Source organism: Dunckerocampus dactyliophorus, chromosome 3 (genome assembly GCF_027744805.1).
Source record: "Dunckerocampus dactyliophorus isolate RoL2022-P2 chromosome 3, RoL_Ddac_1.1, whole genome shotgun sequence".
NCBI classification, from domain to species: Eukaryota; Metazoa; Chordata; class Actinopteri; order Syngnathiformes; family Syngnathidae; genus Dunckerocampus; species Dunckerocampus dactyliophorus.
Genome location: NC_072821.1, coordinates 29,084,054 through 29,101,420, shown reverse-complemented (window position 1 = coordinate 29,101,420; position 17,367 = coordinate 29,084,054). Strand labels below are relative to the sequence as shown.

Below are 17,367 nucleotides of genomic sequence, written 5' to 3'. Positions count from 1 at the left end.
TTTCAAGTACGTTTCCTCCCACATCCAAAAACATGCAGGTTAGGTTAATTGGCGACTCTAAATTGTCCATAGGTATGAATGTGAGTATATATATATATATATATATAAAATGTGTTAAATTACTTCTTGTCATCTAGTGCTTTATAAAAAATATTTTGTAATGTCATGGTAGGGAAACACTGCACTGACGGATATTACCTTGAAGATGCAAATAGAGTTGAGTTGAATTGTCTGTGGAAAAAAGAATTATGCTATCAGAAAAACGGCACTATACCTTGTATTTTATTGCAATACATCTGTTATTATTAGTAGTAGTATCATTTAATGGAACAAACAACTTTTTTCATTGTACCCATTGCACCAGTCATGACCATCTTTTTTTTTAAACCACAGCTAATTCCACCATGTTTATTCCCATCTCACTTTATTCTCCCACGCACAAAAATACCTCAAATATTTATACCTGGAAAATTGCACACACTGACATTGATGCCATGTTTTTTTCTGTTCTTGTAGGTATGATGATGATCAGATACCTGGTGGGGATAAGGAAAGATACGCCAGGTAGGCCAAGATAGCTGAAGCCAAAGAGGATATTCAGCATGTACACCATGCAGTTTAATCCTGCCCTGAAGTCAAACTAAACAACCAACAAGTCAGGATTTTATTCATGGATGTTCTTTTTTGACCCACATCAAAACAACCTGAGCTCATTCTTGTTCTGATACCAATCTTGAAAAAGGTTCTTCATTAAAAAGTACATTTGATTACAACAATCTCAAATGCCTGTTAAACACGAGGCAGTGAAATAAAGCAACACATATGAACGCAGAGGATGAAAGCATACAGCAAGTAGGACTGTACAGCAAGTGACCATGCGGGACATGCGCATGTGCAACAAACAAGCTGTACCGGAAGTACAAGTGTGTACCAAATGACCAATGCAGGTACCGTGGAAGCATGATGTCATTTTAAACTTCAATACTGTTTTTATTTTTATTTTTATTTTTTGAAAGTTTACCTAATCAAACCAATCAATAGATTTGGGTGAAAAATACACTGTATTCTTGAGGCTATGCACCGATCACATGGTAAAACATTATATCATACAACATCTATTGAAACTAGTGTTTACTACCTTTCATTTTCAAGTTGTTTCTGGAAAAACATAGTCACTAAATATATAAATAATACTAAATATTTACTTGATCTGAGCAGGGTGGGTGGGTGAGAGGAGTGCACAGTCATTTACTGTACAAGTAACATTTTTACAAGTTTGCATCAGTTAAAAAAATGTACCAATAGCCACGGTGCTCCTGGAAATGGGTAGTGTTTAATGTCCACAAGCACGTACTTTGGGGACTTTTTCCTCCTCAAATTTCATGGAGGATCCTTTAACACACATGTGTCAAACCCGTGCCCTGGAGGGCCGAGACGCTGCAGGTTTTTTCTCCAACCAGTTTCTTCAGCAGGTGATTTAATTGATGAGCTCCTTCCCTCAAACTGAAGGTGTTGATCATTAAAATCACCTGCTTTAGTGACTGGCTGGAAAGAAAACCTGCAGTGTCTCGGCCCTCCATGGCACGAGTTTGACACCCCTGCCTTAACAGAATCACACCCAGTTGACTGCCCTAATCTGTGTCAAAAATGTATGAAAAAATACAAAAAAAACCCCGAGCTCAAATCCTGAAATGCAAACAGTAATCCCTTGCCACTTAACGCTTCAAATTTTGCGGCTTCACGCTATCACGGTTTTTCAAGAATATATTATTTTATATACCATGCTGTTTCATGTTTGAATACTATTATTAGTCAAAAATATGCATATTTCCTGAATTAAGCATTTTTAAAACAATATAAGGCATTCAAAATACGTATTTAAGATGTTGTGATGATGGTGTCAGTATTGTTACTGTAATGTTCGGTAAGACACACAAGCATCAGACTTGATCAAAGGGGCTTTTATTGCACGTTTAAATGATCGCACAACAGGTACAATAATCCCTAACACGGGCGACTGTTGCAGCTATAGCTCACGCCAAGCTCTAACTCAACTCTGAACCCCTGAGCCACTTCCTGTTCACCCTCCACTCAGCTCTCCTAGCATCGGAACACATTTACAGCAACACATACGAGCACAAGTCTTATTTATGTCTTAAATGTCTTATTTTCTCTTATATGTCTGCTATATTGGGTAATAGGAATGCAAAGGTTACTATATGGGTGTTATTTCATGTCAGGGCTCTAATAATGTTAAAAAACGTATTTAGAGTAGGAGTTCTTAGTGGGCTCAGCTAGGGACCCACATTTTCCAAAATCGCAACCCACTTTTATTAAAGTCATTTAGATTTTTGTATATTTTTAATACTTTTATTTAAGTCAAAACTAGCTAATGTGTTTTTTTTTGTTTTGTTTTTTTATTCACCTATGTCGACTTTTAAAACACTAAAACACATTTGGGCATTTTTCCAAGGAAATAAGGAAGCCCATAACTGCATGTATACAAATAATTCATATATTAAAATGAAGTAAGTAAGACAAGAAAATAAGATATTTCACTTATGACTGTGCATTAAATATGTACTAGAGAGGAAGATGACTAAAATATTGCTAAATTTTTGTAAACACGTTTTTTATTCTCTAACTATGAAAATATTTCATTTATAATTGAGGAATCCTACTTGGCGTAAATTCACTTATCACGGTTGAGCCTGTAACCAGTTAACCGCCATAAATACTGTAATATTTATTTCAATCAAATAAAAAATCATTTATAGCCTATGTTTCTTATTCCTTATAGTGGTTAGATTCTGTTTCTCCGTTAAAATAAAACTAGAAAGTAGAAACTTGTCCTCTTCTTCATCTTTTTTTTTCCAAATATTTGAAGGCGGAGTCCAGCCATGTCACCTTTTTTAATGTTTTTTTGTCTGTTTCAGAGAAAACCACAGTGAGATTGAACGACGCCGACGCAATAAAATGACCCAGTACATCACCGAGCTGTCAGACATGGTCCCGACCTGCAGTGCACTGGCCCGTAAACCTGACAAGTTGACCATTCTGCGCATGGCAGTGTCCCATATGAAATCAATGCGGGGCACTGGAAACACGTCTACTGATGGAGCCTACAAGCCTTCCTTTCTCACTGAACAGGTACTTTTGCCACACACGCAAGCGTCAGCATTTTGCAGTATGTCTGCAAAACTGCATGTGGAGGTTTTTGACAATTAAACTAACGATGCTGCAGCGCTAATTCAGCTAAATGACTGTTATCCATGAGAGGCTCAGTTTAAAAGAACCTTGAAATCACTTGGGGGCAGTAATGCATCGCGGGTGTTAAGCTTGAGGCACACCAGTAGTGAAAGTTATCCACAATTGTTTCAATTGTTACACTTAAGCACATCTGATTTTCAATGCAATTTTAAAACCAATATAAGTGAATTTCCGCCAATCTCGATTCAATATTAATAAAAAGAATATTTTCGTAGTTAGAGCATAGTAAACTTGTTTATGACTTTCTAAATACAAATTTTACCATTATTAGAGCCCTCTGGACATGAAATAACACCCCATAGTACGTTTTACACTCATATTACCCATTATATTTGATATAATCAGAGAAAATAAGCCATTTAAGGTATGACTCGTGGTCGTGGGTGTTTTAATAAATGTCTTCCGGACGTGTGGACAGGAAGTGACGTCGGGGATTCAGAGTTGAGTTTGAGCTGGAGTGAAGTACGGACACAACGGTAGTCTGTGTTATTATTATAGTCATGATGATGACTATTATTATTAATATTATGTTATTATCGTGCCTGTGAGGTGAATAATTATAAAATAATAAAAGCTTGTCTATAGTGATCAAGTGTGGTGCGTGCTACTAGTAACACCTAGTGGCCAGTGTAGACTACATTTGAACAACGTCTTGTATTGCCTTAAACTGTATTTGTATTTTAGTTAAATAAAACATTTTTATGCTTGAAAATGCTTAATTTAGGCAAAGAATACAACATTTGCTTAAATCTTCATTTTTGGACTAATAGGCCGTAGTCAATCACGAAACAGCAATGATTTATTAATTATGTCCTCATTCAATTCCTCATTCCTCATTTGATCGTTTGTTAAGTAACACACCTTTAACTATATCTTTACATTAATTTGCTTTGTTTTTGGCTGTAGGAGTTGAAGCATCTGATCTTGGAGGCTGCTGACGGTTTCCTGTTTGTTGTGGCGGCAGAGACGGGACGCGTGATCTACGTCTCTGACTCAGTGACACCCGTGTTGAACCACCCCCAGTCTGAGTGGTTTGGAAGCACTCTGTATGAACAGGTCCATCCAGACGATGTCGACAAGCTAAGGGAACAACTCAGCACCTCAGAAAACTCCATGACAGGTAGATGATACTGTAGATTCATGGTTGTACATCACCCCCATAGAAATCTCTTTTTGAGTGGAACACAGGATCCTGTTCAAGTGTTATGCTTTTGTAATAATATTTTAGATGTCAAGATGAACCAAAAATTGTATCTCTTCAGTTTTGATGAAGTTAAAATGAATATTCTCAGTCATGCAGGTCATGGTATTCTCAGGGCATTGAATGGATGGCAACTGGACTCTCAGCTGAGCAGGCTTCATAAGTTCATGCTGAAAGAGTAGATAGCTAGGATAGCTCTAGTCTCTAGTGTGAGGCGAAATGTCTTCTAAGACATAGCATCAGTTCAGTCCCCTGAGATTTGGGGCGTTTTTTCATGTTCTCCCTGTGCATGTGTTTTCTGTTCTATTAAACGAAAAAACAAAAAAAAACTTCCAATACACTACTTTCTTGGAACCTAAAACGAGGGAACACTGTATTATACCATCCATCCATACCGCTTACCCTCACGAGGGTCGCGGGTATGGGTGAGAAGCGGGGTACACCCTGGACTGGTCGCCAGTCAATCGCAGGGCACATATAGACAAACAACAATTCACACTCATATTCATACCTACGGACAATTTGGAGTCGGCAATTAACCTAACATGCATATTTTTGGAATGTGGGAGGAAATCGGAGTATCTGGAGAAAACCCACGCACGCACGGGGAGAAAACTCTACACAGAGATGCCCAACGGAGATTCGAACCCAGATCTTCCCGATCTCCTGACTGTGTGGCCAACATGCTAACCACTAGGCCACTGTAAAGTTAGGTTGAAATGATTAATGTGTGTGATAGTGCTGAGACTCATAGTTGTGAAAGGCTGACTGAAAACATTGAGCCCATGTGCTCACTAGAGGGCATTATTGTGTTAGATATTTTCTGCTGTAACAAGAATGATTTTTTTTTTTTTTAATGGGACGCAGAATTCCTGGCTGCACCCCTACTATTGGCTATATGATCTGGAAAAAAAAAATAAAATCACCTTAATTTAGACAAAAACATATTTGACTTACTTTTTCAAGCGAACATATATCACTTGTGAAACTTACAGAGGATGCGACACCTTCCTTAAGGACACTTTGAATGGAGCTCTAGCGGGGCTATGTCTGTGAAATATTTATTTCCAAATATTTTTTGGGGGGTTCTTTGTTTAACCTTCTGACTGTCACGCGCATACGGACGAGTGTTGCACATCGACGCACCTTGAGCCTTGAAAACTCACTATATTTCTTTCAGTGTTTGTTCTTCAAATGCCGTATTAAATTAAAGCTATTTAACGTGCTACTGCCACAAGATATTTTTGTGACATGTATTGCAGGATGCAAACTTTACATCACTCTCTCAAATGGCATGGCAAGTTCCACACGGCAGACATGTTTGTTTTGGTTTTGTGGCTGCACGCCTGCGCAGTGTCAAGGAATGGGGTAGGGGGCACTACCCAAGACATTAGAGTAGGACACTACACAGGGATCTCTGCAGGCTACAATAGCACGAGCCAAAGCTGACTGTTTTTTGTGATTGGCATCGAAAGGCATTATCGGCATATGCTGATCATGTGCTTTTCCACAGAGCATCTCTAGTTAAAGAATATACATATAGCAAATTTACCGTATTCTTGGACTGAATGAAGCATTTTCGTGTATAAAATTGGCTAAATTAAGTATAATACAAATATTAGGCATTACAGAAGACACATTTAAATACATGGTGGTGATATCTAGTACTATTTTACACCGTTCACTAGGTGTCAGTAATTTTACAGTAGCGACAGGTGAATTGTGCAGTTTTGAGCTGCTGTTTAGATTGTGAACTATAGAGGGAAGTGACATTCTGCATGCAGGGTTAGAACTAGTTTTTAGGAAATAAGTCCATATAAGAAGAAAACTAGGAAGTGTTGAGCTGTTCAGGAGATGTTTTTAGACATCTGCATGTAAAACATAGTGCCCTGTGTCTATTTCAAATAAAAAGGCTGACTAATTTGCAGCCATCCTGATGTGGTGTCATTCAGCTGCCATTACATTACATTGTTGAGTCAGGAGCCACCGCAGGATGTACACTGTCCAGAAAAAAACAAGGAACTCTCCCAATGCTAACTTGTGAGTCTATGTTATTTTACTTATGTCTTATTTTCTGTTATTATGTCTACTATATTAGGTAATATGAGTGTAAAGGTGACTAGAGGGGTGTTCTATCATTTCTAGAGGTCTCTAATAAGGGGGACCGGAGGGTGTGTTCCAACTATCTTGGGATCACACTTCTCAGCCTTCTTGGTAAGGTCTATTCAGAGGTCCTGGAGAGGAGGATCCACTGGATAGTGGAATCTCGGATTCAGGAGGAGCAGTATGGTTTTCAGTTGGAACTGTGGACCAACTCTACACTCTCGGCAGGGTCCTTGAGGGTGCCTGGGAGTTTGCCCAACCAGTCTACATGTGTTTTGTGGACTTGGACATTCGACCGTGTTCCTCGAGGAATTATTTGGGGAGTACTCCGGGAATATGGGTAACCACTTAATTCAGGTCGTTCTTTCCCTGTATGACTGGTGTAAGAGTTTGGTTCTCTTTGCCGGTAATAAGTCGGACCTGTTTCCAGTGAGGGTTGCACTTCGCCAGGGCTGCCCTTTGTCACCAATTCTGTTCATTACTTTTATGGACAGAATTTCTTGGCGCAGCCAGAGCATTGATGGGTTCGGGTTTGGTGGCTGCAGGATTGGCTCTCTACTTTTTGCAGATGATGTGGTCCTGCTGGCTTCATCAAGCCGTGACCTTCAACACTCATTGGATTGGTTCGCAGCCGAGTGTGAAGCGACTGGAATGAGAATCAGCACCTCTAAGTCAGAGTCCGTGGTTCTCGCTCGGAAAAGGGTGGTGTGCCATCTCCGGGTCGGCCCTGTCCCTGATCCTGTCCCGAGTGGAAGAGTTTAAGTACGTAAGGGTCTTGTTCATGCAGTGATGTAGACTCTGCATCGGTCTGTTGTGGTGAAGTGGGAGTTGAGCCAAAAGACAAAGCTCTCAATTTACAGATTGATCTACATTCCTACCCTCACCTATGGTCATGACCTTTGGGTAGTGACCAAAAGGACTAGATCAAGCTAGGGTAGGACTAGTGTACAAGTGGCCGAAATGAGTTTTCTCTGTAGGGTGGCTTGGCTCTCCGTAAGAGATAGAGATAGAAGCACTGTCATCTGGGAGAAAGTCGGATTAGAACCGCTGCTCCTCCGTATTGAGAGGAGTTAGATGAGGTGGCTCTGGCATCTGGTCAGGACGCACTGGTGTTCAGGGCACGTCCCAACAGTAGGAGGCCTCTGGGAAGACCAAGGACACTTGCAAGAGTGTCTCTCAACTGGCCTGGGAATGCCTCAGGATCCGCCGGGAGGAGCTGGACGAAGTAGTCGGGGAGAGGGAAATATGGGCTTCCCTGCTTGGGCTGCTGCCCCTGCGACCTGACCTCGGATAAATGGAAAAAGATGGCTGGGTGGATGAAGGTCTGTAGTAATGTTAAAAAAACATATTTAGAAGGTCAGAAACAGGTTTTCTATGCTGTAACTACAAACATCACAACACATCACCAAACCAACAGAAGTTTAACAACCCAAACGCCTACCTCACTCAGGGCGCAACCAAAAATAACACATCAAGTAACACATGTGGAACACACAAGGTATCTGTAAGGCAAGGCGAGGCAAGTTTATTTATAGAGCACCCTTTGTACACAAGTTAATTAAAAGTGCTTTACAGAAAAGAAGGGTAAAATAGTTTCATAAAATCATTCCATAAAAACATAAAATCATCCTAAAATTATTACATAAAAACTAACAACAACAAAAAAAATGAAGAGTGCAGATAAAATACTTTCAGTTCAGTTCTGATCAAATGCACAGTTGAATGAAAATGTTTTCAGCTTGGATTTGAACATTGCCAAAGTTGAGGATTGTCGCACATCTTCAGGAAGAATGTTCCAGATTTTGACAGCATAAAACTGAAACGCAGCCTCACCATGTTTAGTCCTGACTCTGGGCACTCGCAGGAGACCCGTCCCTGAGCTTCTCGGACCCCGAGGTGGTTTATTTGGCTCTAACATGTCAGAGATGTACTTTGTACTTTACCACGTGGCCTACTGTACTAACATTAAAACCTGTAAGGCATACTGCAGAGTTCATGTGAGCACTTCCTCAACAGGAACTTACCAGCATGAAAAGCAGGGATCTATTGTACAGTCAAATACGATACGCACACGGGTCTGACTGGACTCCATCACACCAATCCCCCCCAACACACACACACACACACACACACACACACACACACACACACACACACACACGTTTGATGTGTGTACATGTCAACTCACTTGGACAGACGCTATGACTGTTTGGTACTACTGCATATAAGTACCGTAGTACGATTCTGTCTTGAAGGCATCCTGACCTGTGGGTGATCTTTGTTATAAATAGACACAAAGAACATCACCACAATCACATGCAAAACATCAGTCAAGTTTATATTTGCAAGATGGTGCACATTCCTTTTCCATCTGGAAGGGATGAGTCCTGTTGCAATGGCATTGATGATCCTGTTTGTGCCGCTCTGCGGTTTTCTGGGTTTTTTACATGGTACATTCTGCCTCAATGTACACCAGATCATAGTTATTCAATATGTATATGTGACATGTAACAACCATGGGCTCAAAAAATGCTAATCAATTCCACAGTTTTTATTGAATAAGGCACTCAGATTAAAGGATTTTGGATTTACAATTTCAACTATTAACAATAAAACATTGAACATCAAAAAGTATGTGCGTAGTTTGGGCCACTTTTTTTTTCTGGAGTCTTTACTACTTACTGACACTGACATAATTTCCACTGGCCTTGAATCAGCTGTGTACCCACATCCTCACAAGCAACTCAAAACTTGCTTGGCAAACAGGTGCAACAGGACAGAGGAACAAGAATGGCAGCAACACAAGGAAACAGTGGGAGAATTCATCTTAATATAAGCTGCAAACTCATTTCGGCCACTTGTATCTGTGATCTAGCCAAAGCTCTTGACCATAGGTGAGGGAAGTAACATAGGGTAAATCGAGAGCAGATGCTGCACCGATCCGCTTGTTGATCTCACGCTCCAGCATTCCCTCACAAGAGTGGTACTTGAACTCATCCACCTGGGGCAAGACCCCACTCCCAACTTGAAGGGTGCAATCCACCCTTTTCCGGCTGAGAACCATGGCCTCAGATTTGGAAGTGCTGAGTCTTATCCTAGAAGCTTTACACTCACTTCACTTCACACTTCACCACCCCAGTAAGCACTGAAGGTCACAGCATGTGTACCCCACACAGCATTCAGTTGAATGCCTTTTCTATGTCCACAAAGCACATGTGGACCAGTTGGGAAAACTTCCATGCACGCTCCATTACCTTTGCAAGTATGTAGATCTAGTTCTGTATTCCCTGACCAGGAGGAAAACTCCATTGCACCTTTTGAAGCTGAGGTTGGACTAACGGTCGTACCCTTCTCTCGAGCACTCCGCAATAGACCTTCCCAGGGAGGCTGAGGTCTGCCAATCCAGAGGTGCTGTTCATTCAGAACATCCGGGAGAAGCTCAGAGTAGAGCTGCTGCTCCTTCACATGGATAGGAGCCAGTTGAGGTGGCTCAGGCATCTAGTCCGGGTGCGATCTGAATGCAAGCCTGGTGAGGTGTTCCGGGCATGCTCAGTCAGGAGAACGTCCTGGGGTAGACAGAGGACAGACTGGAGGGATAATGTCTCCCAGCTGGCCTGAGACTGACAAATCTGGGCTTCCCAACTGAGACTGCTGGCCCTGCTGTGACCCGGGTAACAAGAAGAAAATGAGTAGATGGATGGATAATAATGGATAATGACCGTAATAGAAGAAACGGGAGGACGCGAATACGATACAACACTCACAGTTGTTGGCATGGCAAGAGAAACAGTAAAGGGAAACGGCATGGCCCGTTTCTAGGCAGAGATAAGCAAAACTATACCTGTCATTGGATAAAGATCAAAGTCGTATATGTATAGCTGAAGACCTAGCATTCAACCATCCCTCTATCAACTGTCATCTTGCTGTGTGTACACTGTAAAAAGTAACGTATGGATGGATTTATTCCCCTTTGGCACATTTGCAACTGTTGCCTATTTCAAATCAGGTGTTGTTTGTGTCTGTGTTACAGGACGGATTCTTGATCTTAAGACAGGAACCGTGAAGAAGGAGGGGCAACAGTCCTCCATGAGAATGTGCATGGGCTCCCGGCGCTCCTTCATCTGCCGCATGAGGTTTGTGTTAAACATATGTAGTAAACACATTCACAATTCAGCAGTCACGCTGTCCTGCAAATTTTTGATTAAAAAATGATTAAAAATGTTTTTGATTTAGATTTTTTCTCCAAAATAGGCAATTTTTTTTCCCGCAAAAAACACATCTCATTCACTCTAAATGGGTAATAATTTATGAATACGTGATAATACAAGTAAGATGTGGCCTGTCTTTATGCTTCAGTTCTAATGTTTTTTCATGAAACACACTTTGTCCGGTCGGCCTTGAATGACACAGTGACATTACCAGGGAGTACTTACAAGTGAGTACTTATACATTACTTATAAATTTTATATTCATGTAATAAGTGTGTGATGCATATTTTGGAGAGTTAGGAGTGAGCTGTGCACGAAAAGCGGTGCTCTATTCTATATGAGCAGGAAGGCTGATGGTATTATGAACAATACTTTTTTTTTTTCCTGATGCAGTTTGTTTTGAAACAAGAATGGCACATTTAATTTTTTCTGATATCATAATCTGATTCGCGTATTTGACAATGACACCAAACTCAACTTGTGTGTGTGCAGACAAGTAAAAGGTTGCTTTATTGTGCTAAGACTGTCATTGTGTTTAATGACTGTCGTTTCTGCACTGTTGTCACTGTTGCCTGATATAACTTTTTCACTTCCAATACCAGTATTCCAGCCTTGAATTTCAGCCTCAGCACAAATCATACATACTTGTATTACATATTTTGAGAGAAGATGAGAAAAATTGACCCATTTACTTACTTCTGCATGTGGGTTATAGTTTTAGCCACAATGTAGCAGCATCTAGACATAATGTAGCGAAACTCAAGGTGCTCGATGAAGTGTTTAAACCCAACATTACTCACCACTGAAGGGGGCTGGGTCTTTTCTGTGATGGCTAATGTACTTTTTTGCCATCCTGTGGGAGCTTCCCAAGTGATGCTGCTTCAAATGCGTGACGAAAGTGGTCGTTTTAAACTTCTCCAGTTCTGTGCCACCACAGACTTTCATGGAAAATACTGCCAAACGGCCGATATCATTCCTGCTCCTTGCTAAACATATTAGCAGACAGTTGTTGTGATTACGTGGGCTCTGTCCGGTCACTGCTTGATAGATAGGCTAGGGCGGAGTCTGCAGTCGACTGCTTGTATAGGAGTGCCAACATTGAAGATTTTAGACACAGGCTGATATGATCTCATATAGCTGTCCCTCGTTTATCGCGGTTAATTGGTTCCAGACCAATAGTGAATTTCTGCAGAATAAGATCCCTTATTGATAAATACAATGTTTTTGTAGTCAGAGCATACAAAACCTGTTGACGACATCCTAATATAATCTTTAAGACTATTAGAGCCCTCTGGACATGAACAAACACACCTATAATCACCTTTACACTTTACACTCCTATTACCCACTCCTATTACCCAGTCATAATAGGAGAGAATAAGCAATTTAGGACATAAATAAAACTCATAAATATGTTCCGGTGGCAGGAAGCGATGTTGAGTTGAGTTTTAGCTTGGTGTGGGTTACTGTCACAACAGTAGCCGGTGTTGGGGATTATTGTACCTGTTGTGAGATAATTCAAACCTGAGATCAAGTCTCAATGAACAGAATGAACAGAATGAACAGAATAAGAATTTCATTGCATAGTATAACTGCCTGTTTTACTATGCATACGACAATCAAACTCTTGAATCTTGAAGTCTGGTGCTTGTGTGTCATTACAGAAACATTACTGACACCTAGTGACAAGTGTAGAAAACGACACATGATCACAACTAGGGTTGGGCATCGTTAAATTTGAACAATTCTGGTTGTTATTACTCGTTCCTAACGATTCTTGATTCTGATGCTTTTAAGAGAAGGGGCAATAAAAATTTGCTTGGTTTAAACGACGGCACTAACCAGTTTTTTTGTTGTTGAAATGTCTGAACTTCCTCATAATTGTTTTAATGATATAAGCATTTTATCAACTTTGCTATGAATTTTTCCATTCATCCATCTTTTTCTATGTCGCTTATCCTCACTCGGGTCGCGGGTATGCTGGGGCCTATCCCAGCTGCCTTCGGGCAAGAGGTGGGGTACAGCCTGGACTGGTCGGCAGCCAATCACAGGGCACATACAGACAAACAAACATTCACACTCACACTCATACCTATGGACAATTTAGAGTCGCCAATTAACCTAACATGCATGTTTTTGGAATGTGGGAGGAAACCGTAGTACCCGGAGAAAACCCACACACGCACGGGGAGAACACGCAAACTCCACACAGAGATTCCCAACGGAGAATCAAACACTATGAATTTCTCACAGATTTATTTTCACAGGAGTACACTTCCACAAATGATGTTTGCTTTTAAAAAACTCATTAAAAACATTTCCACCTATGCAGTTGTTTATGTGTTAAAGGATAGTTTGGATTTTTTGTCATGAAGTTGTATGACATCCCCGTCATCAGTGTACTCCATTAACAGCGACTTACCCCCGACTTGGTCTCCTAAGTGCAGTTCTGGTCGGATTTTGGTGATGAAGAACATAGTTCCACTTAGTTGCTGGGGACTTTTAAGTAAAGACTTTGGCTTCTCCAAACAATGTGCATTCAAAAGAATAATACATTTGCATCACAAAAATGCCTACTCAAAAAAATCAGACCTCACAAAACGCTCGGCGTTATATATGTCTCCCGCCGTATCCCTGCAGACTGTCTCCTGTGCATTCATGTGTATGGGATGAACACACTTACGGTAATACAACTCTTCTTCCGTGACTGAGTGCCTCGTCCATCTTCTTTACGTATGTGTTCCACAGCGGAAGAAGATGCGAGTGTCCTCATACACATGAATGCATATGCAACAGTGCGCAGGGATACAGCGGGAGACATATACTGTATAATGTTGAGCGTTTTGTGAGGTCAGATTTTTTTGAGAAGGCTTTTTTATGGTGCAAATTTTTTGAATACATATTCTTTTGAGAGGTCAAATGTCCCCAGCAACTACAGTAAGTGGAACCACTTTCTTCATCACCGAAATCCGACTAGAACTGGACTTACAAAACCAAGTGGGGGGTAAGTTGCTGTTAATTGCCTGCACTGTTGATGGGGATGTCATACAACTTCATGTCAAAAAATATGAACTATACCTTTAAAAAGTGTGTGATGCTGCAGGCACTTAAACCTGCACTAACGTGGCTGGAGAATATCAAACAACTTGTAAAAGGTTTGTCTATGAGCTATGAGTCTTGAGCTACCATATTAGCACTAGTATTATATATCATTATATACAGTATTATATATTATTATTATATATTATATATTTTGCTGCCTTAATGTTCGTGTAAGCTATTTTTTACGACACCCTTATTTTATTATTTTGTTGCCACAGCTAAGCAAGATGTAGTCCACAGTGCTCTGATTTTGAAGGCCGGAAGTGTGTTGTGTGGGTTGAAAAGGTCTCTTGACGTTTGTTAAAAGAGACGCGCTGACATACATGAATACATACATGTACATGAATAAACTTGCACGCTGCAGCCGCGGCTCCCGTCCTTTATATACACCAAACTTTGGTTACACTGGCATGAGACAGACCTCATTTATTGTTTGACTTTCGTGATTCTGCTTAGAGGAAGTCCGACGTAGCGCATCAAAGACAGGGGTACTCTGTTATTTCTACACCATGAATCTTGGTGTGTTTAATCATGTTTGTCGTGCACCCTCCCTTTGCATGATACCATTGTGTTGCAAATGTTGTGCTTTTTTTGTTTTTTTATGAAGTTAAGCCAAATATTGTTGCCGCTTCTTCTTGGTTGGTGTCGCTGCTATTTCTTCCGGTTGGGGGACTGGGCATCGAAACGAGAAATAGAAATTTAAAAATGTGAACGATCCCAGGAGAATTGGAACGTTAGTCCCGGTTCTCATTGATGCTTGAGACTTGATGCTCAACCCTAATCACAACGCCTTTGAATTTGTATTCTGAATGATGAATATTTGTATTTTACCTCATTTGGCTATTTTTATTCTTGAAAATACTTAATTTAGGCAAAAACTCAAAATGTGCTTAAATATGGATATTTTTTAACTAATACTCTGTATTCAACCACGGAACAGCATGACTAAAATATTTTTGAAAAAGCAAAGCTGTGAAATTCAAAGCGCGAAGTGGAGAGGGATTACTGTATTGTACTCTGCTGATATCGGACCAATATCCCATATCAATATCGGATCGCGACACCCCTAGTTGTCAGTCTAATTCATGGCTACTGCTTGCAAGTGGAAAAGCGCGGAATGCAAGCTTCTAACTTTGTAGACTTACGATGCCATCTACTGGACGGAGTTGTACCAACAAGCCATTTATTCACATCATTATAATGTGAATGTGAGTGAGGGTGAGCAGATAGCGCCAAATCTTAAAGCAAAAAAAAACGACAAAAATCCTTAATAAATCCTTTTGTGGTGCCACAAATGAATGAACAGTATATATGGTAAACACTGGGTAGACATGACTTCATATGTACTCTTACAAACTCCTGTCTCGTAAAATACTAGTGCTACAAAACTATGTCAAATCAGCTTTGCACGAACACAAAGTGAGGCCGAGAACATTTTATGACACATGTGTCCTGGCCCTGGAGGGCCGAGACGCTGCAGGTTTTCTCTCCAACCAGTTTCTTCAGCAGGTGATTTAATTGATGAGCTCCTTCCCTCAAACTGAAGGTGTTGATCATTAAAATCACCTGCTTTAGTGACTGGCTGGAAAGAAAAACTGCAGTGTCTCGGCCCTCCATGGCACGAGTTTGACACCCCTGTTTTATGAAGAGAAACTTATGCTGTTGTATGCTTTGGACAGCAGTTGGAACAATCAGAGGCCAGTTTGTTTTGTCTTATGGCTGTCAGATTGTCCTGCAAGTTGAATTGCATGCCATGGGCAGTGTGTTGAGTTGTTAGGAATTCATTGGATTGGCATGTTCTTCTTGTGTTGCTATTCCTGGCTCTCTGTAATTCAAACAACATGGCGCTCAGGCTGTCTGCGAGTGACTAATAGAAAACACTTCTGTAACACATACACAAACATGGCTGAGAAGATCACACGGTGATCTGCAAGCAGAATTTCAGGGAAAGCATTATTAAACCCAGACATGCTTATGTCATGTTATTGTTACTGGTAGACCCTTTCTCAAGCTCAGTTCCTCCAGTGGTTGAAATTTTCAGGAATTGTCGGAAATGGGATATGGAAGAACTGATTAAATTTTGAGGGCGATCCGGATCACTGTCTGGATCCAGGAATTTTTTGAAGGATTCTTTAACAGAGAGGCATTTGTGCATATAGCTCCACTAAAAATGGTCAAAGCACTTGGAAAAAAAATACAGGTTCTACAAAATATCAAAGACTGATCCAAAAAATGTAGGATTCTAATTTTGGTGTGAATCACAATATGGGGGGAACTATGGGGTTTGGCGGACGTCTGCGCTCTCCGAATGCTTCTCTAGTTTATAAATGGAATATTTCTGTAGTTAGAGCATAGAAATCCTGTTTATGACCTTTTAAACACATTTTTTAACATTATTACAGCCCTCTGGACATGAAATAACACCTCTATAGTCATCTTTACACTTTTATTAGAGCAATATAGTAGACATAATGACAGAAATAAGCCATTTAAGACAAGAATAAGATTTGTGCACATGTGTGTTGCTGTAAATGTGTCCCGGTGTTGGACAGGAAGTAACATCAGGTGTTCAGAGTTGAGTTTTAGCTTGACGTGAGTTACGGCCACAAAAGTTCATTCAAAGCTGAAATAAAAGCCTGGTGTTCCGGCGATCAAGTCTGGTGCTTGTGTGTCACTCAATATCACAGTAACATTCCTGACACCTAGTGACCCATGTAGAATACCATGGACCGAAATTAACCTGCTAAATGCGTGCAAAAACTGTCAAAATCGTGCAGATTTTCCATCTAAGACGAATTATTTTGAGTTTGATCGGGTCAGTTCGGTCACGGGAATAAGGGGGCAATATAATCTGCGAAAACCAAATTGCGCTGGAAAGTACGGTATTACAGTATTATGGCCATGGTGCGTATGAAAGCAGATCTCTGATTGGTCGTGAGACATATTCCCATCCAATCACGAACTGTGTTGCAGCAGATCGTCTGTTGCTGTTGGAAACCAATATATGTTGGTCCTGCTGCTGTTTTAGCTGGCGATCTGCAGACTGAACACGATGATTACTAAGTATTTTGCCAAGGCGGACTCATGTCCCTCGGAGCGGGACAACAATAACAATAACAACCCTCCGAAAAAACAAAAAACAACGGCTGATGACTTGGATAAGCCCGTGGTTTCTCAGTGGGACTCAACCTCAGTAGGCCCCTCCACAGGCACCAGTGACACTTCCTGGACGCCGACGGTGAGTGGTGGACGACAGCTGCCACCGAGACCTGGTGCATCTCATGTCGCCATAACCAGCTTGTTAAAAACAGTTCGGAAGTGGATGAAAGAATTGAACACGGACATTGGTTATAAAGTCAAGGACGACGATTGTGTTTACGAAATTTGGTGTGAGGTGTGCAAGGAACATGGTACTGGTTCAGATTGTGGGTCGGCTCTTATGACTGGTAGCAACAGGGTGAAAAAGGAGGCAATACAGCAACA

The 17,367-nt window shown here is 40.8% G+C and overlaps 1 protein-coding gene across 2 annotated transcripts in view; it reads left to right on the top strand.

Annotated features, from left to right (window-relative positions):
- arnt2 (aryl-hydrocarbon receptor nuclear translocator 2) overlaps positions 1-17,367 on the top strand; it is a 68,996-nt gene that overhangs the window by 18,754 nt on the left and 32,875 nt on the right. The window contains exons 4-7 of one of the 2 annotated variants that reach the window (XM_054770182.1): positions 517-564; positions 2,937-3,150; positions 4,177-4,390; positions 10,605-10,707. In XM_054770182.1, coding sequence (XP_054626157.1) covers positions 517-564; positions 2,937-3,150; positions 4,177-4,390; positions 10,605-10,707 — 579 coding nt within the window. The remainder of the gene's footprint in view (positions 1-516; positions 565-2,936; positions 3,151-4,176; positions 4,391-10,604; positions 10,708-17,367) is intronic. The other variant, XM_054770183.1, reaches the window with a different exon arrangement.